This window comes from Urocitellus parryii, chromosome 5 (assembly GCF_045843805.1).
Source record: "Urocitellus parryii isolate mUroPar1 chromosome 5, mUroPar1.hap1, whole genome shotgun sequence".
Lineage (NCBI taxonomy): Eukaryota > Metazoa > Chordata > Mammalia > Rodentia > Sciuridae > Urocitellus > Urocitellus parryii.
The window spans coordinates 40837419-40865313 of NC_135535.1; the positions used below are offsets into that span (position 1 = coordinate 40837419).

The 27895-nt window shown below is 38.4% G+C and overlaps 1 protein-coding gene across 1 annotated transcript in view; it reads left to right on the top strand.

The window, feature by feature from the left end:
- Positions 1–6592: 6592 nt before the first annotated feature.
- E2f7 (E2F transcription factor 7) overlaps positions 6593–27895 on the top strand; it is a 38784-nt gene continuing 17481 nt past the window's right edge. Inside the window, exons 1-6 of the mRNA XM_026397007.2 lie at positions 6593–6685; positions 13741–14016; positions 18716–18881; positions 23217–23507; positions 24687–24845; positions 26163–26297. Coding sequence (XP_026252792.2) covers positions 6593–6685; positions 13741–14016; positions 18716–18881; positions 23217–23507; positions 24687–24845; positions 26163–26297 — 1120 coding nt within the window. The remainder of the gene's footprint in view (positions 6686–13740; positions 14017–18715; positions 18882–23216; positions 23508–24686; positions 24846–26162; positions 26298–27895) is intronic.

Consider the following 27895-nt stretch of genomic DNA (forward strand, 5'->3'; position numbering starts at 1 on the left):
TTCCTCTAAAATTGTTCTTGTTAGGTCTTTTGATCACAGCAGCAAGAGTTGACTAAAACACTCCATTTGGGCTCAATATCCCATTTCTCTGGGGTTTTTTCCAAGGTAGAAAATGTTAAAGTGGGTCTGGGTTAAAAAAAACAACAACAATGCTTATAATGTTTGAACTTAAGTTCTGAATCTGTAAGCCACTAACCCCAAACTCCTTCCTCCACTATACAATGAAAATATTTTCATTTGGTCTTACAAAGTATTATAATAAATAAATGCTATTAAAATAGTGCTATTTGGTAGGTACAAAAAGTTACATTCAGAGCCATTTAATTCTAAGGTGAGAACAATGAAAGTCACAAAGGTTAGTCTTTGGCCTGATTTTTTTTTACATTCTCATTATTAAAATATATGAATACATCTAGGGATGTACATACTGTGATTTACTGAGTAGGGAATTATTCAGTTTCACCAAATATAGAAGTTAAAATGTGGTTTCAAATATTCTTTCACATTCACACTAATTAGAAGTCAGTCACAAAGAGTTTTAAGAAGATACTAAGCATTCAATAAGTATTTAAAATAACAAAATAAGCAGGATTTTCAGAGGTCCACCAGATTAGGCCCATCATCACAGAAAACTGAGGCCTAGGTAGGCAATATCTTTAGTTCCAGATCCCCCCAAAAATTCCTGACCAACCTTGGTCTAGAATTTATTCACTCTTCAAAGTGAAGTCCTTTCCTTCTGGATAAGACTAGAGATTCAGGGGAAGCTTATCGTGCCCATTTTCTACAGAATGTCAGTTCCAGTGTCATAGATCAGTCTCATTTTTATTGTCCCATGCATTGTAGTACCTCCAAATGGCCATGTTAAAGCCTGCAACAGAAGTGCTACTTTATGTACTCTCCATTCCCAAAACACTCAACTCAAAATTCACCTGACTTGTTGTTGTCCATGTTTATTTTGGCACAGTTCCCTCCCCCATCCCTGCCTTCAGCATGAACACACAAACACACATACACACATACTACACTAAATGCTCTACCTTCTCATTCGATGAGAATGAAAATCACATCACTATTAAGAAAACCAGCCTTGTTCCTTAGTGCTAAGGATTACCAGGGATCTGCAGAAGATAAAGAATGAATTCCCTCTGACACCTATGGATCATATAATCACAACTGAGGGCCCTCTCTTTGAATAGCTGGACATCTGGATATCATTTAAGAATGGGAGTTATAACTATAGTATTATCTTCCTTTTATTGTTGCTAAGGTCATGAGCAGGAGCCAACTGGACTTGTTCTCTTCACATTGCTTGTGGTCAGTCAAAATTAAATGTTCTGCCTTCTCTAACTTTCTAGCAGTTAGAGAAGCAAATTCATCACATTCTCAAATCCAGGAAGGACTGAAGACAAAGCCCATTTTAAACAGCGACCCTCAATTTAAGAAGATATGCTAAGGCTGGGGGTGTTGCTCAGAGCGGTAGAGCGCTTGCCTAGCACATGGAAGGCCCTGGGTTCCATCCTTAGCAAAACATAAAAATAAATAAATAAAATAAAGGTATTGTGTCCAACTACAACTAAAAAATAAATATTAAAAGAAGAAGAAGATATGTTACACAGATCCACTCAGCAAGGCTTGAGAATTGTCAGGATATGAAGCCAAGATCCTCCATTATCTATGTAGTTGAAAAAAAAAAGCTTCTAATTATCTTCTGTGACTACATTTTGAATAAAGATGCCACAACAAGATCACTTCATTTCTACTGCTTGCAGTAATAAAAGAAAAGCAAAATATTTGAGGAAGCTATACACTAACTAGACAACCCAGATTGTCTAGCTCTAGAGCTGTCAAGAATTCTACTTCATGATAGTGTCTTCTTTCTGTAAAATGTGCAAAATCTCATTTCTATAAATCTTGGAAGCTGGAACTCCCAAAGGGTAAAAGACTATTTTAGGTTTGAGAAGTAGTGTTGAGAAGGAGTATGTTGCTTGCCCAGAGGAATGTCAGACACCATCATATTCTCCTGGTCACATCCCTTATTACTTAGTCTTCAGTTATATGTCCACTTCACCCATCAAAATTCTCATTTACAACCCTGACTCCTTCCAAAAACTAGTGACACAGCTATGAACTAGCAAGACCCATCCCTTGGAAACCTCTGCACCTATTCCAGAGTATAGCACATCTGTACAACACTTCCTGTCCTCGTTGCTGGGACATGAAGATCCATTTCCAAAACCACTGGATCAGAAACATTCAAGGAATCAATGAAGAAGCATACAACTAGCTTAATGCTGAGGAACTGGACATTAAAAAATTCAAAGAATTACTGAAGTTCAATTCCAGATCAAGTAAATTAAGAATGTCTGGGTGTGAAACTCAAAATATTAGAATTTAAAAAAAATCTTCCCAGGTGAATCTAAAGAATAGACAGTTGAGAACCACAAGCTTAGTACAATACACAATGCTTTATTGTGCTGGATTGCTGCCACACAGGTAATACTCTGCTATTCCAAAGTCAATGACTTTGGAAGTAGACATTAGTAAGATAGAACTGGAAAATACTTTCATTGGCATGTAACTTGGTATGGCAGTTTTTCAATACGGCCCCAAATTCTTTGACACTTCTCCCATTGAGAGGTGGAGTATGTGTTTTCTTCCCTTGAATATGGTGGCCTTCTGATGACTTCATCCAAAAAAATATTATAGGTTGATTCTATCTCAGGTTTTAGGCTATGTCACAAAAGGCTATCCACTTTTCCAGGAAGGGACACTTGTTTTGAATCCTTGAAGCCACCATGTAAGAAATACAGCTACCCTGAACTACCATGATATTGGAAAAATTGGGCTAGGTGGAGAAGCCACATGTAGGGGCAATCTTAGCTTAATTTTTAGTCAACATAGCCATTAGATGAATAATTGAGAGATTGACAGATTACCTATGAAATCTGAGACTCAAAATCATCAATTTAATAAATGTATTGAAATAATGTCTCTGAATTTGTCCATCAACCATATATTTTCCAGTTTTCCTCCAAATCAGTGAAACTTCAGGTGCCTGAAGATACATACTAACTGCGTTCTTGATTTGATTAGATGTTTGAATTGAAATAGAAAAGGTACTTTTATTCTGAATATGCCAGGAAAAGGTAACATAAAGCTGCCTAACTTCAAAGAAACAAACACAGTAATTTGAAATATCTGAGAAATGAATGGACTTTAATAATGTGAAGGGATGAATGGTGGCCCACCAAAAAGCATTTCCACATCATGAACTCTAGAACCCATGATCATTTTCCTTATTTTACAAAAGGATTTTTGCAGTTATAATTAAATTAATGTGTTAGCTTTTCATCACTGTGACCAAAATACCTGACACAAACAACAGAGGAATAAAGATTTAGTTTGGCTCATGGTTTCAGAGATTTCAATTTATGGTCAACAAATTCCTTTGCTCTGGCCTAAGGTAAGGTAGAATATCATGGCACACAGCATGGTGGAGAAAAGTTACTTAGTTCATGGCAGCCAGAAAGCAGAGAAAAAGTATGAGGAAAGAGCCAGGGACAAGATATAGACTCCAAGGTTATACCCCCCATTTACTGCCTCCTACCATGCCCCACCTGCTTATAGTTTCCACCAGTTCCCAGTAGTCCATTCAGCTTTTAACGGAGTAATCTGCTGATGATGTCAGAGTCCTCATGACCCAAATACTTTCCAAAAGCTCTACCTCTGAATTTTCCTAAATTGAGGACCAGCCTTCAGCACATGAGAGACTGGGGGACACTTCGTATCCAAACTATAACAATTAGGAATTGTGAGATGAGAACATCCTGGAATACCCAATGACAAGTGCTTTATGTGAGACCAAGGGTAGATTTAATGAACAAAAGAGGAGGCAATGTAACTAGGGAGGCAGATTGGAGCAGGCAGCTACAAGTCAATGACTGGTAAGAGCCACCAGAAAGTGGAAGAGAATCTAGATTTTCCTCTGGATCCAGAGGAAGTGAGGCCCTGACAATACCTTGTTTTCTTTCAGACCTCTGGCCTCCAAAAATGAAAGAATAAATTTCTAATTTTTTTAGCCAACCAGTTTGTGGTCATTTATTAGAATATCATGGCACACAACAGGAAATAGTTAGGAAGGAAAGGTTTCTTCATCTAAATTCTCTACTTCATAAGGATGTAACTGAATAAATTGCAATTTACTTTTTACTTCTCTATGCTTCCTATAAGAAAGATTTCAGTTCAAAATGTTATTTCTATTATAAAAAGTATCTTTATGTTTCATGTTTTGCATGCTTTTATGTTTTTTTTTTTTTTTAACATATGGCCTGGTGGTGATTTTTACTAGTAATCTAAATAGCATAAAAAGTAAAGGACTTGACTGGTGTTGTGAATTCTGCTGTCGGTCCCTCACATACATTTGAGGACAGAGGGATGAAGAGTGAAGCCCTGAAGGGATAATGAAAATGCTGGCCTTGCAATGAAGTACATAGTTTGTAGGGAAATGTCCATAGGCAGGCTTTAAAAAAAAAAAAAAAAAAGACCACTTCAAAATCTAGCTGAAGGATTCCCTACAGAATATCTAACCAGTACTCTTGGAAACTGTGGAAGTCGTCAAAAATGAAGAAACTGACAGCCAAGAAACCTAAGAAGACCTGAAAACTAAAAGTAATGTTGTATCCAGGAACAGGAAAAAAAAAAAAAAAGCTATTAGGTAAAAATTAAGGAAATATGACTAAAATAGTGACTTTTAAGAATAATATACCAATTGGTATATTATTGGTTCATTGATTTTAACAAATGTCTTATACTATTATGTTAACAGTGTTTGAAACTGGGCGCTGGATCTGTGGGAACTCTATGAAATAACTTTTTTCCATTTTTCTGTAAAACTGTTCTGAACAAAGAGATCTCTAGGGGTAGGGGGAGACTGTTGCTACTAACATTCTTATTTTAGTATTGAATCTTAACATTCAAAGGAGGAAGTGAAACATTTAATACAAATTAGCAATGTTGAGGAAATTTCCTGCACTCTTCAGAAAAGGCGACACCAAGAAACATCCCTAGACTTGGGGCGGGGTGGCGGGAGGAGGGGGGTGTTAAGAAACATTTGGTTGGGCTTCCAGTCCAGTTTCCAGGGCTAACCGGCGTGCCATCTGCTCGAACCGTAAAGTGGTAACCATGGTTCACGTGTCACTCCAGCCTTTGGGTGTCAGCAAGTTTGCCCCAGCAAGTCTGGACAACTTCGCGACCTCGCAGGGTGCTGGGGGAAGGGGCGGCGGCGGTAGCATCCAGGGTGTGTGTGTGTGTATCGTTTTTCCAAACTCCATCTGTTTTCCCCACCCCTGGTGCCGGGCGCCGCCAGCCGCGGGGACGTGAGCGGGTCTTTTATGCATAACAAAAGCGCCCTCCTCCTCCTCCTCCCGCCGCCCCGCGCCACCGCCCCCGCTGCTTCCCCCGGCCCCCGCGTCCACCGCCCGCATTGGCTCCCGGGACGAGGTTTCCAGGTACCCGGAAGGGGGAGGGGGCCGAAGCGGACACAATTGGGCGGGTGAAGGCGAAACGCGCGGCTGGGAGCGCCAAGACTGAGAGGGGCGGCCAGCCCGGGCCCTGCCGCCGCGCGATTGGCCGGGGTCGCCCCGCCAGCCGCCTCTGATTGGCGGATGCTCAAATTCAGTCTCAAGGCGCCAGTGGAGGTGTTTTAGCGGGGACCGCGGTACAGACTGGAGTCGAGCTCGCCGCGTAGGAACGCTGGCGCTTCCCGGACGCCGCGGGGTCCCCGCCAGCACGGGGCACTCGGAGCGGGGCTCTGCCTGCCTCGCCTTGCCCTGCCGATGTCGCCGCCCGGCTGCTGATGTCTGCACCCTCTTCCCGCACTGTGGGGCCACGCAGGTCCCTGTAGAGGCAGAAAGCCTCCTTCGCAAAGCGGGAGTAAGTACGCGTGCGGCCCCAGAGCTGGTGGGGAGGCGGGAATTGGGGAAAAGTGGACCCTCCCGCCTGGCTGCCAGGCTGCCACCCTTCTCCTTCCCAGGCTGGCGGAGGATTGAGGTGCTCTACCGCGGGACCCGGCGCGTGGGGCTCTGTCGCCTCCAGCTCTCAGTGAAATGGACTGGCCCTTCCCCATGATTTGGGGTGTATCTTTGGGGTCCGCCTGGAGGCCTGGGAAAGAGCTGCGGAGGTAGCTGAGGGGGTTTGTTCTAGCGATCAGGTTTCCTTCACCCTGATTCAAACCCCCTCAAAGCCTAATTCCTCCCAGTTCTTTGCGCCAAAATTAACTGACCTGCAGAGACCCTATACTTTCTGACAGATTTACCCAACACCCTTCAGACTTGGGAACTTTATTTTGCCCTCTTGCTTTTCATAAAGAATTCATATTAATTTTTTTTTCTTCCCAGAATTTCGTAATTACTAATCATTTTAAGTGTCCATGTGAGTTTTAGACAGGCTGGTTGGAGGGTGGCTGCATTCCTGGAAATACCCAGGAGTTGTTTAGGGAAGGGGAAGTTCATGTTCACGAATGAGTAATAAATATTTTTTGGAGGGGAAAATATCTAATGATAAAATGGTTTTCTAAAGTAATTATGCATTTCAGATGGAGGTGAATTGTTTAACACTAAAAGACCTGATCAATCCCAGGCAGGCCAGATTAGATTTTACAATTGAAGATGGGGAAAATGCACAAAAGGTAAGTACACTTAAATAACTTAATGTCTAACATATTAAGAAAAGTGATGTCTAATCCAATTTAGTGTTCCAGAGTACAACTTTTATTTGTATGTATAAGCATTTTAATAATTTTTGATGAACCTAATAGAAATATACTTTTTTAAAAAAATGGAGCCACCTAAAGCACTATTTTTTCAAATCTACTCCCATTCATTGTGTAGTGGAAAGAGAGGTCAGGTTAGATGTAGTATTGGAGCCAACTTATATAAATCAAAGATATGTAGACATAGCAATCAGAAATTTGTAATACTTGCAGTTGTTAAGGGTGATTTAGCTAATCTATATAGAAATGTTCGCCTCACTTCCCAAGAAAATAGGCTGTTGTACTTATATAAATGCTGGATTATTAAAATCCTGACAAATATCTTCATACCAACAAACCAGTTGTAGAGACTGTCCCATTTGCCCTGTGAGAGCATGATCTGTGCCTATCATATGGGGAGACAAAGTGACCAACATACTCTTTTATAATATTTTACAACACTATTGCTAGTTTTGTGCTGAGCCATTCATTTCCCCCCACCCTTTTTTTTTGCATCCCTTGGAATTTGTGATACTGTATCATCAAGAAACATCACCAAGTAAATTGGTCATAGCAGTATCTAAAACATCACCTTACCCACATCAGCACAGTTGCACAAAGCAGCAAATGATCTTACCAAAGAGGTGTAATAGCTTGGTAACAATGAACGTCTGAGCACTTTTAGGCAGAGGCAAATACATATAACAAACCTAGTTTTAGAAACTTTGAACATAAAGCTGTGAGTAGCAGTTTCCTTAGGCATTAAACTTCTCTGGGATCCTGGTATTATTTTAGGCTTAAAAATCAACAATGAATCTGGTTGCAAAATACCTCTGGTTATGTGGATCTTTAAAGAATATTTAACAGCTATTAGCTTTGGATAGGTATAAAATTATATGTTTTTCCAGCATTTGATTTTTATTGGGAAAAGAAGAATACCAAAAATTTTAAAGAGGGCTTTTTAAAAAAAAATTACCTAAGGCATATGAGGGTAGAAATGTCCAGACTTTAAGATATGGTCAGAATTTGGGCTTTAGGAGTTTCAGAGCAAAAGTTTTGGGTTTTTTTTTTTTTTTTTTTTTTGTAATTAGGATTGTTCCACCTTGAAAGACTATGTATATGTTTATATATAGTCTAAGTCAGTGTGCTCCACGTCTGTCCTTCTGGGTCCTTCTACTTATCAAGTACCTTCAACAAGGGCCCTTCTACTATAGTTACCCTCAGTAAGTACTATGTCCAGTTGCACTTTGATATTTTAATGGGTGTGCAGAAAAGTTCAAATGACTCAGAAGAGGTTGGGAAAGTGATTAAAATGTTTGGAATAGAATACATAATCAAGGATCATTTCATCTCAGAGAGAATGTAAGAGATGGGAACAGAGTGCTTCCTCAGACCACAAGGCGTTTTTTTGCTATAGAAGGACGAAGGCTTTTTAGGGATGGTGGGGATTGGAGTCATAGAGACCCAAGTTTGATTTTCTGTTTTGTTTATTAGCTACGTAACCTCTAATTAAAGCCTGTTTTATTTGTTAGTGATTCAGTAGTTTAATGAGTCTCCTAATTTTTCTTGGTCCATTTTTTTCCCTTTAAACAATTGGACCTAATAATAATAATACTGCTCCCACTGGGTTTTTGTAAAGCACCAGTAGCACATACTCTTCACACTGTACTGAACTAAACTGATAGCACAAGGTGAATATGATGCAGGTCTGGCCCCTTGGTCATCAGAGACTTTCAGGGACCCAGATAGAAAACTAGCAAACTGTACTATGATTTAATACAGTCCTGAAATAGGAGAGGGAACAAAGTGCCTTGGCAGACTAGAGGAGAAAGAAATAAATTCCTAAGAGTTAGAAAGTTTCACAGTGAAGGTTACATTTGGGTTAAGCCCTACTGAATGAGGAAGTTCAACCTATAAGAAAAAAAGAGCAAGTGAGATGGACGTTTCAGATAGAAGAAACAACATGAGGTTGGGCATTCAAGAAACGTTCAAGAAATCAGTGACTAGAAGCCAGTGATGCTCTGTTCTCTCTGGAAATCCCTCTGAGGGATGGATACCTGGAATGATGTCCTGCTAGATCACTTGTCATTTAGAGGATCTTCTTCCTTGATGTCTATATATGGGTCAAGATCTATAAGTACTGTTTAATACATGCATCTTCTGACTACTCATGGAGAAACTTCTTTAAATCATAAATTCATTTTAACTTATTACCAAACTTACTACTTCCAGTTGTAGGATTTTAAATAAGACTTCCCTGTACCTTGGGGATGCAAGATCCTGTAATGTATCTGGTGATGGCAAAAGTAAAAAGTGGACATTTGGGGATGGAGAAGTGAATGATAAAGATTGAGCTGTTGGGAGGACTTGTGAAGTTACTAACACTTGAGCTAGAGGCGTAGGCAGATAGATAGGAAGGGAGCTAGTAAATGAGCAGAAATGAGCAAGGCATATTTGGGAACAATGCCCCGACTTAGCAGGCATGGCTGTTCTTTAAATGTTATTCACATCTTTGGGGAGTGGTGGAGAAAAAATGTGAGGTTAACTTGGAATATGTTTGTACATGTGTGATTTACAGGTAGAAAAATATGTGCAGGAGGCAGCTGGTTTTCTGATACTGGAATTCATTAAAGGTCTAGCCTTGGAACCCAACTTGGGAATTGTTAGCATATAGGTTGACTTTCTAGTCAAACACATGAGATTGGGTGAAGCATCCCAGAGACAGTAAATGTAAGGGAGGGCTAAGTGTGACTCTGTGGTTTGTAAGAGCGAAAGAAAAAACCAGTGAAGTAGACTGAGACAGCATAGTCAGAGGTCTGAAGAAATCCAGGAGAAAAAGTATGGTATTTCAGAAGCTAAGGGGTGGGAGTTTTATAAAGAGCCATCAACACTCATAACTGTTGAGGTCAAATAAGATATTTTACCATTGATGTGATTTGGCAGTTGAGAGGTGACTTAAGGGAGAGGCATGGATTGGAACTTACTATGGTGGTTTGAAAATGCCTGGGAGGAAGGTGGTAGAAAGCCCTCAGTGTGGATAACTCCTTGAAAGTGTGCTCTGGCGGGAAGTAGAGTTGTTGATCAATAGCCAGGAGGAGATATTTCCTGACAATAGTAGGATTCCCATAGGCAAAACTTGTCTAATGGCATTAAAGAGAACAAAATGTGTGAGAAACAGCTTAATGAGATAAAGTTCAGGGCAGATTTAAAGTAAAGCAAGTGGACTGTTGGGGGAAACTGTGGGCTGTGCATGAGAGGGAACAGGAAAAGAGGCTGGTCACATATAGTCAAGGGTCTTGACAATGCTTATGACTAGATATATTATTTGAGGTTGTGGTATGAAAGCTGTACTGTGACAAAACCAGAACTAGAACCAAGATCTTTCAACTACTGAGCCCTTTCTGTAGCAGCATACTGCCATTCAACCTGTCATCATAGCACAGGTACTGTTATTGATGATAATAATAAACATTCATATAGCACTTCATGGATGACAGTGCTTTTGTCTGCATTATCTCAGCTGATCCTCATGGCACCTCTGGCAAGTAAGCCAAGATACCTTACTTCCTTTTTGTCAGAAAACTGAAGGTCTATTTCATAGGTAACATTTCTAGGCTTACAGTTGAGAAAGTGATTTCTAAGATTTTGCAGGTTCAAGGCCTGAGGAAGGGAAAGAAAGGGTAAGTTACCAGGCCAGGTACTTTTGTCAGTGCTACTTCTACCAGCCATTGAATTCAGTCCTGGCCTCCCAGGAAGTGGTGTGTCAGCCCTCTCTCTCCAGCCAAGGTGATCCAGTTAGGGACTTACTGTTGGCATTGCTACCAGCAGCTGGAGGAATGACTCACTGCTTCCTGCATAGATCTGGGCGCACCCCAAGGTCCTCTGCATAGCTAGGCAACCTTGCTAGAAAGCTCTTTAGATTAGTCTGAACCTCTTACATAATGCATAAGGAAACTTGGGACCAGACAGTAAACAATACGGAGGGAGACAAACCAGATTGCTAAATTGCCATTCTAGACTCCTTTTCTCTGCCCTGTGCACTGTCAATATGACAAGATAAACAGGTGGAACAGGGTGTGACTAGATTGCAGTTGATGTCCCCTTGAGACTTCAGAACACAATATGCATGGCATTTTATAATTTTGATGTGGAAATGTAAGACAGTCCTACCCGACCATGTGGACTAATTCTTCTACTTTAAGTATTAAACTGTAGTAAAAATATATCAAAGGATATGAAAAATAATCCATTCTGAATTTATCTCTTACTAGGGAGATAGTAGTAACTTACTGTCTCTGTGAGGACAGGTACTATAGAGAAACAGAGTAGATCTCTGTCCACTCAGCAAGCCTGGGCAACACTCTACCATGACCATAACCTCTTGGAATAACTAGGTAATTAAAGCGTAGTGTTCTTCGAGCACCTTGTTTCAGTCAGGTTTTTCGTTGCTGTGACCAAAAGACCAGTAAAGTAAAACTAGAGGAGGAAAGTTTATTTAGGGCTCATGGTTTTAGAGGTCTTGGTACTTAGATGGCAGACTCCATTGCTATGGACCTCAGGTGAGGTAGAACATCATGTCAGAAGGGTATGGTGGAGGAAAACAGCTCAAGACATGGTAATCAAGAAGCATAGAGAACTCTACTCACCAGGGACAAAATAAAAATCCCAAAGGTATGCCACCAGTGACCCGTTTCCTCCAGCCACTCCCCACCTGCCTGTAGTTATTGCCCAGTTAATCCATACCAGTGAATTATGCACTGATTAGGTTTAGGCTCTCATAATCTAATCTTTTCACCTCTAACCTTTCTTGTATTATCTTACATATGAGTTTTTGGGAGACACCTCATGTCTAAACCTTAACACATTTGTAATAGGCAGGTCATTGTGCCACAAATTGTAAGGACCAAGCCATCTGGAACTGAGTCCCATAGGTGCACAGTCTCATTCCTGAAGCAAGATTACACCTAGGAAGTTAAATAATAATGGGATTTGCTACATTATATTAACTCTAAGTGCCAGAATGAATGGTAATCAGGAATGAAAAAGGGGGAAAGGTAATAGCTGAGCTTCTTGAGTGTTAGAAACTACCTCGTAACACTTGAGGTTAGTATTTTTATGAAATTCATTTTCACTTGATGGAATGGAAGAATAGTGAGGTAAGGGAACGTGCTGCTTTCACACTACTGAGTAGCAGCAGACGCTGACAGGCTGGTTCTGGATCCTGTCAGCATTAACCTTTGCCATACTGCCTTTCCTGAGATGCTAGTGAGGATCAGTAGGCTTCTGAGTACCTTTTGTTTGAACTCTGAAAAAGATATCTTCCTTCCAATTTACACCCAGGACAAACTTAATTCTAGATGCAGAATTTCAGAAACTTCTGCTTTCAGCTGTTTCTTACATACCACAGAATAGGATTGTATGTGACCTCAGGCAAGTTATTTAACCTCTCTGTGCTTTAGTGTCTTCATCTGTAAACTAGAAAAAATAATATACCTATGCCTCAGGATCAGTTGACGAGTTGATCCATGTATAGTACATAAAATAGGATTTGAGACATAGTAAATATTCAGTAATCTCCTTCAAGAGTTCACTTTTAGAATTCTCTATCAGAATGGCTAACTATCAGGGACTAGTTAAAAGATAGATGGATAGATGCAGCCTTCTGGGGTTGGGGTGCTTACTGCTCTTATGCATGAGAAATCAGCCCCATCCACTCCCTTCTTGCAACCGTATATACGAGGACAGAACATCACCATGGCTAGCTGACAGCTTCTACTGATCCAAGAAACAAGAGTTGCTTACAAACATAAACTCCAGTTTTTTCCAAGCAACATTGCCTCTTCACAGTGTTGTTCATGTCTAGGAAAATACTTTTTAAACCACCAACCAGCCAAGATCCAAGCATGCAGTAGCTATAGAGTGATACCTGTACAAGAAAAGGAGTGACAAGTATGTAATTAACCTTCATGATCATGTGAGTCACTATTGACAGGAAATGAATTCTACTATAGAAAGAACAGACTATCTCTGGCACTGAATGGCAAGAACATTTTAGGAGAAAGTATTTTAGGAGAAATGTAGTTTCTGTGTGCTTAGTCCTTTTTCATAATGGACCCAAATTTAATATTTTTTTAGGATTACTTAAGTCTACTCAAAGTGTGATCTGGAGGCAGGTGGTAGTACATGAACTGCAAAAAAATAAAAATGAAATTTGTGAGTTGAGCATTTAGAAACCTTGATAGCAATTTGATACCATCTGTGGGACATCTGAACTATGGTCAGTGATCTCTTGTTGATTAGGCTGTTGGTTGTTTTGAGTGACAAACTTAAGTAACAAATCACTTATGGTGAGAACTGCATATTAGTCCTATAAAGTAAGATCATGTATCAGCATGTGGGAGTTTGGAAATTAAAAAAAAACAAAAACAAAAAAAAAACTGGTCCTTTACCATGGATGGGGTGAGAAACACTGCTCTAGGAGAAGAACTTTAAATAGCTCTCTAGGTTGGCTTAAAATGTATTTTGTTGGATGCATTTTCTGTAACTATTCCTGCTACTAATTGCTATATTACAAAATTTAACTACAAAAGCATAATTGCTCTTAACTAGTTAATGCAAACTTCTAAGTAGAGTTTCCAAAAAATCTGGCGCTTAGAAGCAATGTGGACTTAACCCATATTGGCCTTCATCATCCTCAACTATTACAAGCATCTACAGGTTACAAATACATTCATGACTTCTCTTACAGAGAGGTCATGAAAAATATATTTAAAAGAAGTAGATGATTATAATCCATTTCTCACTAGAGCCACAGTTCAATGCCCATAAAACTTCTGTCTAATTTTCATTAATCCAATCCTGAATACCTTTCACTCCTAAACATATGGTACTGTTTGTCTCCCCAGGTCTTAGTAAATGGTGGGAATAAACTTCACTCTTGACTGTCACCTGTCCTTTCTCATACTTGCTAAAAGGTCTCTTTTTTTAAATAGGAGAATATATTTGTTGATCGATCAAGGATGGCCCCAAAGACTCCAATAAAAAATGAACCAATTGATTTATCAAAGCAAAAAATCTTCACTCCAGAAAGAAATCCCATTACTCCAGTTAAGCTTGTCGACAAACAACAGGTAGAGCCATGGACACCCACAGCTAACCTGAAGATGCTCATTAGTGCTGCCAGTCCAGACATAAGGGATCGGGAGAAGAAAAAGGGACTATTCAGACCCATTGAAAACAAGGATGATGCATTTTCAGACTCTTTACAGGTAAAAAGACTGTGCTCCGCTGGGCGTTGTTAGAACTCAAAAAATTTTACTTGTTTAATTAAAAAGTCAGAATACTTAGTTTTTCAGTTTCTGAAAAATGTCTTTATTTTTTTAATGTCTTTATTTCTACTTATATTTAAGTATATTTTTTATGCTGTAAATATCTTTATGTTTATTTAATCTTATATCTTTTAATAGCTGTATTCTCAACCTATATCTTTTTTTGGTAATGAATGCTTTTTCTCCTTTGTATCATACTCCCTTGATCAGAACAGATTTTAAAATGATGTTTTTATTTAGTTGTAATGATTTTGATTTAATGAAGGAGTTTAGTTTAAAAAAAAAGTTTAAATTTTAATTTTGCTCGGATCTTAAGTTTCATAGTGTTGACCTGGGAAATCCTATTATGCTCATATATGATCAGTTCATTTGTTTTGGGCTTTATTAATGTTAAACCATCTTTAAAGTGCCTGTTCTATGAAGAACCAGAATTGTAAAAGCAGCATGTCTATACTTTAAAAAAAAAAAAAAAAAAAAACCTCTGGTTATTCATTTTTACTCTCACATCAAAACTTATCTTTAGATATGTTAAGGAAAGTTACTTACAGGTATTAGTGTTCTTAGTTATTTTTTCTCCTTGTGGTATATATTTTAAGCTATAAAATTTGCCAAAATTAAGAAAAAGATGTCCTGAATTTCAACTTGAAATTAATAGAACAAAATTAATTTGGTCTACTATGCATATCATTGCTTTAGTAGAACAGATTCTCTCATATAACTAGATGCACATCATACAGTTTTGAGAGTAATTCCTACATGCTTGAAGCTAGAAAATTTTCATAATTCCTCTTTAAGTCTAACCTATTTTTTGGCTTCCTTTCTGTGTTATATTTGATGTAGAAAGCACAAGGAGCTTGTTTTCAAATCACCAGCTTCATGAGTGGGGGAAATGGCATAGTCTCTGTACTATAGTCTACTCATCTGCAATATAGGAGTTGTGGGCCTGCCCTGGTTTAATTGGGATCATAAAAATTAAATAAAATTGTGTGCTTTTTGCTGTCAAAGGAATATAAATATTAGTTTGTTTTTTTAATTTTATTGACAAACGATAGAAAAGTAAAAATCATTCAGTGGGAATTGTTATAACCTCTTTGAGAAGGTAACATAATTAATATCTACTTGCTATAACTAATTTTTAATGTGCCCCCTAAAACAATCGAATTTTTGGCTTTCAACCCAAACTTTATAAGGAGATTTTAACTGATCAGTCACTTGATGTGCTCACTACTATTAGGAAGTAAGTGCCTAAAATTTGAGTGGCCTTAAAAGTATTTTAATATCTTTTAAAAACTGGTTCTTTATTGCCTTTTATAGACTGTTTGATCACTGAAGTACACTTATATTTGCAATATCTTTAGTACCCAGGAACCTACATCCCAGCCCCAAACCAGAACAGAATAACTTACATCTGAATAACCATTTTCCTTAATTTGTATTTATCATTTCTTTGCCATTTTAAAAATCACCCTATTACATGTGTGTGTTCCTATATAGTGTTTGGGTTTTAGGCTTTGTAAAATTGAAACTATACATAGTATACAGTCTTCTTTTTTCAATCAACATACCTCTTTAAGACTCATTCATATGTTTGCACACAGCTATAATTCTGTCATTTTCATTGCTGTGTAACTTTCCATTGCATGGATACACCATGATTTATTTCTCCTGTTGGAAGCCATTTGGGTTGTTTGAAGTTTGGGACTAATATGAATTATGAAGCTATGATATGCTTGTTAATGTCTCTTAGAATATATATACAAGCATTCCCTAGACCAGTGGTTCTCAAAGTTGTCACTTCAATGTCCCCAAAGATTTTTTTCAGAGGGTCAAAGGAGGTCAAAACTATTTTCAAAATACTACCAAGATATTTGCCATTTGAAGTCTCATTGCCTCCTGAGTGTCTACTGAAACCTTCTAGTAACTACAAAATGTGGTTATTGTGACAGATTGCATACAAAGCAAGCATGAGAATCTCATTCTTTTCTAGGAAATCAGATACTAAAGGGATTTGAAAATATATATTATAAAACTCTGATCTTTTCTCACTAAACACCTTAACTATCTCAGTTTTAATTTCTAATATGGTTAAACATCAATAGAAAAACCCACATAAAAAGCTCTGTAGTATCTTCAGTAATTTTTAGGAATATAAAGGAATCCTGTGAACAAACTATTTGAGAACCACTATTCTAGGGTATGTATTGGGGAATTGCTAGGTCAATGGATATGAAAATGTTTATAATATAATGCCAGATTATTTTCCAAAGTACTGTTAGCTTTCACCGCTAATATATAAGCATTTATTGATCCATATCCTCTGTGACACTTGAAATTATCAAACTTACTAATTTCTGCCAATATTTTTGTACAGTTTATATGTTACTGGGCAATTCATTTGCTTTTCCTTGATTATCCAGGAAGTTAAGCTTCTTTCCACATGATTGCTGGCCATGTTTTACCTTTAGTGCAGTGCCTATTTGTGTTCTTTGCCAATTTTTATTGTGTTTTTTTTTTTTATTGATTTGTAGGAGGTGATTATTGACACTAAATCATTATCAACTGTATGTGTTACACATATATTCTTTCAGTTTGGTAACTGTCTATTCCTTTTCTGTTGTTTCTTTTTTTTTATTGGTTGTTCAAAACATTACATAGCTCTTGACATATCTATCATATTTCATACTTTAGATTCAAGTGGGTTCTGTTGTTTCTTAACGGACAAAAGGTCTTAAGTTTAACATAGTCCTTGTATGTAAATCCTTTCTTTTAAGGCTGATGTTTTTATGTCTATTTAAAGAAATCCTTTCTATTCCAAGGTTAGAAAAATATTCTCCTTTGTCTATATGTGTAGTGAGTCGAGAATACAACTTCATGTTTCTGTGTGTATAATCACTTGTCTCTGCACCATTTATTTGCGAGTTCTTCCTTCCCTCAGTTAGCAGTGCAACCTCAGCCATATGTCAGATCTCCATTTATGTTTGTTGTGTTTCTGGACTCCTTTCTGTTCCACTGGACAGTTGGTCCATTTTTATACCAATACCATATTGTAAAGCAGGACCTTCAACTTATTTTTCTTCAAATGTATTATATGGCTATTCTTGGCCCTTTCGTCTTTCATATATGCATTAAATAAGGTTTTAATTGGAATTGCATCAAATCTGTATATTAGTTTGAGATGAGTTAATCTACTTGTGGTACTAAATCCTCCTACCCATGAAGATAGTGTATTTCTCTTAAGTTTTAAGTATTCTCTCGCATCTAAGTTATTTTAAGTTTAGTATTTTATGCAAATAAACCTTATCAGTTTTGCTGGGCATGGTGGTGCATACTTGTAATCCCAGGTGCTTGGGAATCTGAAGCAAAAGAATTGGAAGTTCGAGGCTAGCCTAGATAACTTAATGAGACTGTCTCAAAACAAAATTTTAAAAAGGACTAGGGGTAGCTCACTGGTATAGCACTTGGTTAGCATGTGTAAGGCCTTGTGTTCAATCCCTCATACTGCCAATAGCAACAATAACCACAAAAATATTATCAGTCTTATTGCTATTGAAAATGATATCTTTTCAAATTTATTTTCTGATGCTGTTATATAGGAATGCAGCTGATTTCTAAAATACATTGTCTTTGCTAAATCTTTATTTTTAGTAATTTGGGATTTTTTTTAGCAGGCTGTCATAGCCATTCATATATTCTACAAAATGGAAATGAGGCTTATTCCTTTCTAATCCCTGTGCCTCTATTTCTTTTTCTTGTTCTCATGTGCTAACTAGGATCTCCAATATGGTGTGGAAGAGGAGCAATGAAAATGGGCATTCTTATCATTTTCCTGATTTTAAGGGAATACTTCCAAGGTTTTCCTATTAATACAGATGCTTGCTTTGGGGTTTTTGTGAATAGTCTTTATTGAAGTTCTCTCCTATTCCAAGTTTATAAGAACTTTTCTTAAAACCATGAATGAAATTTATCAAATGCTTTTTCTGAATCTATTGAAATAATCAAATCACTTTTCTTCCTATATCCATTCATTGAAAACCCTTTTATTTTCTTGGACTTTTTCAAATGTGGGTTGATGAGACAATGCTATTGTATACTTGCAATTTAAAAAAAAGAATAAGAACAGAGATTATTATTTAATGACCCTTGTGCAGTTTCATCAATCTTTAGTTGATTGTAAAATGTACAAGTTAGAAAATTTAGTGCAGGTCAGTGCATCTCAAACTTATATGTCAATATGAATCACCCAATATCTTACGAAAAGACAGATTCTGGTGCAGCAGGTCTGGGATGAGGCCTGAGATTCTACAACTCCAACAAGCTCCTGGTGATGCTCATTTGGTTTTTTCAAGGAGCATGCTAGTAGCAATGGTGTACCAAATAACCTATATAATTACATTGTTTATTTAAAAATTTTTAAATAATAGACTCATCCTTGTGTTGCAAAGGTGAACAGCTTCAGTCCAGAAAAAGCAATAGGGAAAATATTTAAAAAATTATATTTTAAAATGTATTTTAACTAGAATCTCAGGTGGTGTGGATTGGGATGACCTCCCCACCCCTATTTGCCAGTACCAACCACAGTGATTTCTCCATTAGGATGTTAACCATGACCTTTCCCTCCTCCCTTCTATGCCTTTTGTAGCTTGATGTTGGGGACAGTGCTGTGGACGAATTTGAAAAGCAGAGGCCAAGCAGAAAACAGAAAAGTTTAGGACTGCTGTGCCAGAAGTTTCTAGCTCGCTATCCAAGTTATCCCTTGTCAACTGAGAAAACTACCATCTCTCTAGATGAAGTTGCTATCAGTCTTGGTATGTATCAACAGATTACCTAGAGGCCTGTCTCCAGTTACAGTGGGAAACTGGTTTCCTTGGGCAGGCAAAAGGTTTCGGGTGGCCTCTTTTATTAACTAAAGAATGCTCTTTCCAAAGGATAGGACAGAGGAGCAGGAAGAGCTTTGTTTATCACCATCAAATTTCTCTTCATTCTAGGAAGCGTCCTAGTCCAAATAAAAATGCAGGGTTTTTTTTGGGGGGGGCAGTGTTTTAACCTTAAAAAATATTTTTGTAAGAGGCAACATTTTTTGAGACTTAGATTATAAATTAACATCTCATTTTATTCATTTATTTATTTTAATGTGATGCTGAGGATCGAACCCAGTGCCTCAAACATGCAAACATGCTAGGCAAGTTTTCTGCCACTGAGCTACATCCCCAGCCCCTAATATCTCATTTTAAATTCATCTTAAGACAGACTCAGAAAATATTTAGAATTATCCTGTTTTGTATTTTTAATAATGTTTCTAAGAGATCCTACAGAAGTGGTTTTATTTCCTTTATATTTGAGAGCAAGAGCATTGTGTTTGAAACTGTATACAATGATATTCACAGCAAGCATGTCAAACAATAAAAAGCACATCTGGACATAACTCAAACAGTTAAACCTCATAACAAAGAAGAATACCCGTGTTCACGTGGCATGAGCATGTATAATGTGTGATGGGTATACAGGCTGTGATATATGTAGAGCTGCTTCAGAATAGAGACCCCTAGTGGATATGGATTGTAGTTGGATTCAGGATGATCATGTTGGTAATCTTTAAAAATACAGAAATCACAATGATCTGAAAGTATAAATGTCCCCTTAAAAAATAAGATTTTTACATACCAGGGAAAAAAATATTTTGAAGAAATCAGCTAAGTAGATAAATGACCAATATTTTGTTTGTTTCTTAATCCTATTCCTTTCATAGCCCAGAAAAAAATGTGCCCCAATAGATCAGTGTCAATCTGAATTATTCAAACTGATAGCTAAGAAGATGATTTTGGTTGCTGGAAACTGAGATAATGAGTAGGCAGTGAGTTGTGGGAAAACTGTGAGCTGAGCTTTGAGTTAGATGGAGTAGATTTGAAGCCCAGCTCTTGAGGCTGTAAGAGCTTTAAAAAAGTTAATTAATCTTTTCTTGTCTATACCATAGGGACCACAGCAACAGAAACATTGCAAAGATGGGAATAATGGAATAACCTGCCTAACTTAGTCCTTGGCATGGTAGTTCTTGCTATTATATGGAACATTTCTACTCAGTTCTTACTGGATTGTTCCCTTCTCCCCGAGACCTGTCAGTCTCTATAACTAGGAAGAAGTAGAGTTCTGGGGTTAGGGATCTGTTTTGAAACCTAGAAGTATAATGCAATTTTCTCAGATTTCTGATAATCAAACAAGAAAATGAGCCAGGTGGACAGAGGCCCAGTGAAGAGCCCATTGAGGCACAGGGTTCTGGAAACTAGTCTTACAGAAAATAAGGGTAAAATAATAGCTTATTCAGTGTCCTCACTGGAAAGGAAGTATCCAACTTGCATTCAGGGGTCTTAACTGATGTCACTGTAGAAAAAAGATGTTGGAGAAATTTGTTCCAGTTCCCAGAGAGGATGGAAGAGTGGACTTCTCTCATCTGGGCTACAGATCATTCTGGAACAGAACTCTATAGGTTTTTTAACAGCTTTCTAATGCCTGTAATTACTGATCTGCCAAGTAAGCATGCCATCTCTCTTCACATGAGTTTGGGAATGGGATCCCTTCCTAGAAGCTATTTCATTGGTGACCATCCTCTAGGGGTGAATCTAAACTCCCTGCTATACCTGGATTACAAGCTCCAAAACCATAGTTTAATCAAGGATAAGCAGAACATTCAAATATTATTATTTCCCAGATTCTGGTGTCATGTAGATCTGACACTGATATTATGGGTAAGAATTTAAAGAAGTGGGAATGACTTTTAGTAGAAAACAGCAGAGCCTCTGAAACTATTTTACTAGATTGAGAGTTATTCTCAATAAGCTCCATGGGGAAATAAACCAAGGGAAAGGTGGCAACAGTTGGTAATTCCTTAACTGTACAATTAATGTCGTGACTAGAATTAATAAGACTAGCTCAATACAAATGAACAGGGGCGGTGGTTGTAGCTCAGTGGTAGAGCACTTACCTAGTATGTGTGAGGCACTAGGTTTATAATCCTCAGCACCACATTAAGAAATAAATAAAATAAAGGTATTATGTCCATCTACAACTTAAAAAAAAAAATACAAATGAAAAAGAAGGCTGAATGCTAGGGGAAACCTTTCTGAGAGAGCAAGCCCCCAGAGTAATCTATAGGTCTAAAGACCTGTGAAATGGAACTTTTTAGTGCATCAACCTCCAGTTAAAGATTGAAATTGTGAATGATTAAGCAGACAAGTAACTGCTAGGTTGGTTTTTACCAATACTACCCACTAAGCACCCTTTGTGCATAGATAAACATCTTATTCTCCAAGTGGTCAGGATCTTCTTTTATTTTGCCTGGGATGTCTAGCCACTAGATGGAGACTTAACAGCTTGTTATCAAATATGAAATAACAAAATAGCTGGGCATATGGCTGGCCCTGGGGTGTCTCACTTGCATTCACATGACATTTCTAATGGGAAGGTTTATAGATTGTCACACTCTAAACAAGATCTGTTAATATGCGAAAACAAACTGGAATCAAGAACCAGGCACTTGTGGTCAAGGGGCTGCTGGCTGCTCCTGCCAGCACCTTCTTGCAGGCACCTGCTACCAAAGCCTAAGCTTCCAAGTAGGGTGGATTTTTCAGGGTCATGAGCTGAAATGTTCTGATGTGACTGTGAAGTGCCTCTTTGTACGTGTGATAGAACTTCCCCTCAGCTCCAGAATTTCCTTTTAATTTGGTGGCTTTCTCACATTAAATCTTTGAAGGGCCTAAAGCTATATTCACTGAGTCTGATCTGATTATATAACAGCTTCTGGCATGTGCAATGAAAGAGGGAATCTTTGTAGCTGGTCTGGTTTTTTGTAAGGTTTTTGTTACAGATACTTGGATGAGAGCAAAAAAGAACAGTGGGCCTGGGGGCCTGTTGCACAACAGAATGAGTCCTAGACATGAGACTTTTTAAAAAATCTGTTTCTACTGTGACCTCTTATGTTAGCAGGGATTTTAGGTTATCTCTAATGCTATGTAAAATATTTAGAGAAAATTAACACCAACTGGTGACCCTTTACATTTATGGTCACATTTAATCCTCGTCATTTTATGAGATAAATTCCAAGGCACAGAAAGGTTAAATAACTTCCAGGATCACCCAACTAGTAAGGGATAGATCAAGGATTCAAATCCAGGCAGTCTGACCCAGAGCCCTCCACAGTGATTATTTTTGGTAATTCAGTGGATAGCTCATAATCTTAGCTATTTAAGTAGTATAGGGAAAGTAGGAGGAAACTGATGAATTGCAGAATTGCAGTGGCCACCTGTCTGTGCTTGGCAGAATATGGTAAAAGAGAACACAGGGAGAGTTGTCAGTAGCCATGATGAGAAAAAAGAGACTCAAGTTCTTCCATCCCTGGATATAGCTTCCTCTAGCCATTTGAAAAGGGTACCCAAAGCCCTTTTACCATTCACTTGCTTCACTGGGCCATTAAGAGTTTTCAAAGTTAGCCAGGCATAGTGTCGCACATCTGTAATTTCAGCAACTTAGTAGGCCAAGACAGATTGCAAGTTCAAGGCTAGCCTCAGCAACTTAGCAAGGCCCTAAGCAACTCAGTGAGACCCTGTCTCAAAATAAAAAATAAAAAGGGCTGGGGATGTGGCTCAGTAGTAAAGTCCCCTGGGTTCCATCCCGAGTACCCCTCCTCACAGAAAAGAAAGTTTTCAAGGTTATATTTTCACATCATTCAAACCCTAAGAAAGGATTGTCCAATAATAATGTGGCAGTTGTTAGTTTATTTTATAGTCTGTATAATTGGGAATACAAGCCACAGTCATCCATTCATCATTCATCCAGTAGACATACTGTTATGCATATTATTCAGTACTACCAGTTCAATATGTACAAATATTCGTGTGGTTATCCTGATGGGTCTAAAGAGTAGGTGCTATACCATTATGTCACGCAGATGGAACTATTCACCATCTTGAAAAGGGTGTTCTAGATTAGATCTGTTTGAGGACTGCATCAAAAGAAGAAAAAAAATTCTGTTGCTTGCATCCTTACAGGTTGAATTTATTGATCATTCACATCTGATGGGCATTTCATTGGGCACCATACAAAGTAGTTCCCATCTGCATCATGTCTGTTTGCTTCTGTTTTTCAAACAGGTGTGGAAAGGAGACGCATCTATGACATTGTAAATGTGCTAGAGTCACTGCATCTGGTCAGCCGGGTGGCCAAGAATCAGTATGGCTGGCATGGACGGCATAGCCTGCCAAAAACCCTTAGGACCCTCCAGAGACTTGGAGAGGAGCAGAAATATGAAGAGCAGATGGCCTACCTCCAACAGAAGGAACTGGACCTGATGGATTATAAATTTGGAGAACGCAGAAAAGATGGTTGTCCAGATTCCCAAGATCAACAGTTACTGGATTTCTCTGAACCTGACTATCCCTCCTGTGAGTCCATTGTAACCTCATGAATAATGGCAGAAAGAGCGATGATCTTTTCTGAAGAGACTCACTAGTAGAATGAGAAGTGCCAGATTGATAACCCAGAGGAAAATGTCCCTTTATTTTTTACTGACGAAAGGGAGACAGATGGCTTCCCAACTGGGCCATCAACACCGCACCTGACTTAAAATCAGTCTGGTGGAGTTCACCTGGTATTTGGCATGTCTGGACCATGGATCATGTAGTGCTCCCCGTTATAGATTGATGGGCCCATTCTGTTTTCTTTTTATGATAATTTATTTTGAAGTTATCTTCTCAATTTTTTAATTATATGTTGGAGTAGATTACATAGGAGAGAGCCTCATTAACAAAATATTGATAAAAAGACAGACAACCCTCTCCTTCATTCTGTACAGAATTTAAAAAATTTGTATCTGCATTGTTCTTGCCTTTCCTCAGCTAGTATTTTTCTTCCCATATTTTGCCATTGATCTTCATCATTCTCACCCTCCTCCTCGTTGGCAAGATGACAAAGCATGAAAAAAGGGTGGGCTTGGTTTTTGTTAGATTCACTAAAAGGCCTTTTAGTTGCACCCCACGAGGCAGCACTTATCCTTCCGCAGCTACCTGCCCGGGGTGGTTTACCTGCCGTCCACAAGGCACACATCTAATGAGTCTGTTTATGTAGATCTTATCTGTTCCCCTGTTTCTGAAAACTCTTGAATAGGGCACCTAACTATGTTTTTTGGATATATTTTTTATATTGTGAGTACAAAGAAAGAAAAATGGAGTTCTTGCCTTTGAGAGGAGAGTTGACGTTCTGTAAACAGTTCCTGATCCGTACCCTCTCTTTTTATCTGTCTACAAATCTTTTCAAAATGTTCCTTCAGGAAAATTACCACATAGATTCTGTTTTATAACATATAAGTATAAAGTGTTAAGAGCAGTTTTAAATACATGTAAGAGGTTATGCACATGACAGAGTGATTTTATAGGCCATAAGAAAATCCTTATTTCTTTATGAGCTGATATTTGTGATGTGTGTCCAGTAGGCTTCTGCCTGTGACAAGGATGATCCTTCCATATGCTGGTGGCATTGGAGAGTTATGGCAAACAACTATCCAATGATAGTCTTTCATGTGGTAAATTCCATGTTTTGATGTTCTTGTTTCCTCCCCTGTGTAGCATCTGCAAACAGTAGAAAAGATAAGTCTCTGAGAATTATGAGTCAGAAGTTTGTCATGCTGTTCCTTGTCTCCAAAACCAAGATTGTTACTTTGGATGTGGCTGCCAAGATACTGATAGAAGAAAGCCAGGATACCCCAGATCATAGTAAATTTAAAAGTAAGAATTTTCACCTCAATCCATTTAAGCACAAAAGGGTGGTATTTCATATATTGGTATCTTCTACCTCTGAGATTAAAAAATATACATACTATTTTTGAGGAATGTGCTCATAAAAGTACTTTTGCTGTGAGGATAAGCTAGTCACATAATTGAATTTCCATTAAATTCCTGTCAGAAGCCTTTTCCTCAACTGTTACAGGGTACAGTAGAAGCAGAATGCCATCCCAAGAACAACGGTCAGGGAGGGTATGGATTACTTTGCATTTCTCTTTAGAGACAGAATATCTGAGTTTTCTTTCCCCTTTTTTCCCCACCCCCTGCCTACTCTTCTGAAGGGTGGAGATGAAAGTTGTCTACAGGTAAGAAACAGAGGAATGGTCAGGGCCCAGGGTGGTGGGACGTGGCTGCTGGACAGGTAGAGATTTTCCAGATGACACACTTAATGCCATCCTCCTTATCCATTGAGCCAGTGCCCTGGGCTCCTGGCAGTCCTTTCAAGCTGGGAAATCATGAGCTTATCATTTGCTAGCTTCTACCTGTTTCCCCCCACCAAACTAGGATGATGGCTACCTTGTGGGTGAAATGCCTGGATAAAATCCAAATCTGTTAGGATGATGGTGAAAACTTGATATTTTTAGACAATAATCCAATGCCTTTGCTTGATCTGAGTCCTGAAGTCAGGTGGATTTCATACCTGTTAAGTTTCTTGAATAGAAATACTTTATGGTTTTTCCCCTAATATCTGCATTTTTCAAAGGTCTCTCCCCAAACCGTTAGATTCAGAGAACACACTGCAGAATGCCAGGTGAGGAGCTGCTATCTTTAGCACAGTTGTACCTCATGACATTGAATTCCTGTGTTCCCAGGGGTGCAGCCTTGTAGGAAGCCCTGGGGAATCCCTGTCATTTTTACAGGCCAGCTCCCTATGAAGTAGGTGCCACAACCTCTTGCTGGGAGAAAACTCAGGACAAGCTCTTGATGGGCCACATATCAGAATTACATTTATTAAGCCTTTAATCATGTCCTCCCATGGTGTTTTTGCAATCACAGTGCTCCCTGCCTTTCACCAGATGCTCTCTTCTAAGAGGTGTGAAGTTGTGGAAATGGAAGGACATAGTGACCTTCCTTTAATATTTGTCTTCATACACATCCAATGCATAAATCTTGGGTACTTTCATGATAGAGCCATTAGTCTCATCCCACCCCACTCCTTTTGAGGTTTATATGATATCTGAAAAACAATACCTGTCACATAAACTGAAATTTAATGGTGTCACAGAAGGGATGACCATAATTGTGTTTTATATCTTCAAGCAAAGGTACGACGCCTCTATGATATAGCCAATGTTCTGACCAGCTTGGCTCTGATAAAGAAAGTGCATGTAACAGAAGAGCGAGGCCGTAAACCAGCCTTCAAATGGATCGGGCCTGTGGACTTCAGCTCCAGTGGTAAGGAGGCATGGTTTTGCTAGGGATCTATTTTTATTATAATCCCTAATTCCTTTTCCAAGTTGTCATCTACCACACAGTGAAGTTGATCTTCTTTTCTCAATAATCCATGTGACATACAAAATTAGGGTAGTGATTTCACTCATTTTATTAGCCTAAAAATGGTATGTACTGGTTGGCTCACAGTAGTAAGGGAACTAGAGGCTTATCATCATGGGCATGTCTACAACTATTAAATTACAGCTTTTAGGGGCTGGAGGTGTGGCTCAGCGGTAGCGCGCTCGCCTGGCATGCGTGGGGCCCGGGTTCGATCCTCAGCACCACATACCAACAATAAATTACAGCTTTTGCTGGGCGTAGTGTTGCACGCCTGTAATCCCAACAACTGAGAAGGCTGAGACAGGAGGACTGTCCACTTAGCAACTTAGTGAGACCCTGTCTCAACATAAAAAATAAAAACCGCTACTAGGGATTATCTTGATGGTAAAGTGTCCCTGGGTTTAGTCCCTCCAGAAATTTAAAAAATAAAGATTTTTAAAAATTATAGCTCTTCATAATTTTTTATTTTGTTCTAGAGCTTTTACCTGGAAGTTTGGGAGTAAGAATTTAAAGTGATGCTTCTTTTGAACTCTGATTGTTTCTATATTAGCAGAAAAAAACATTATTTTTCAGTGAAATCCCAAATAATGTAAAAACTATGTCAGTTACTATTGTAAATCTAATATATGGTAAGATTGCTTCTAAATGTAATATGGATATAATGAGCCCTTTTGTAATTGATCTGTAAAGTTAAAAATGTCATTATTTTAACTAAACTGATGTGAAAGGTGGTATTATCTTCTGCTTATTGCACAGGTAATATCTAAGCAATCAGGGACTAGATCCTACTGCAACAGATATGCCTGGGAAAAAGCCATTAAAGTTATTTTTAAATTATCCTTTCAATTTCGGCTTTAGTGGTGTAAATTCATGCCACTTAACTCAGGCTTATAAAAGATATCATTCTCTATCTCACTTGTTAAATACACATTATTCACTTAGGAGCTAGATGAAACCTTAAAATCAAGTATAATTCAACACACCAAGTACTTAGTAAGTACGGATTGTGCTGATTACTGTCCTACTTGCTATGAGAAATTTAAGATGTTTGTGATGCAGTCCCCGCCTTCATGATATATACAACTTTGCCATTTTCTGCTTCTCTGCCTTTGGCTTCTGTTCTCTTCACCTGTGAAACCGTCTGCTTTTCAACATTAATAGGGCACACATCACTTAATAGGCACATGTTCAGAAAAATGTGTTGTTAGGAGATTTCATCATGGTACACAAACTAAGACTACTATAAAGTCACTAGGCAATATGATCTCATGAGACCCTGGCTGTATAATATGGTCTGTCCTTGATCCAAGCATCTTCAAATGGCATGTGGCTATATTCTACTCAGCCTTTAAGATGTGGCTCAGTTATCAACTCTTACCTGATGTTTTCTCTAATCACCCAGAGAAGACTATCTCATTTTAGCAACTACAATTTAGTATTGTATTGTTTTACTTGATAAAGTTGATACTGTGGGTTTTCCCTTGCCCTGCACATTTGGG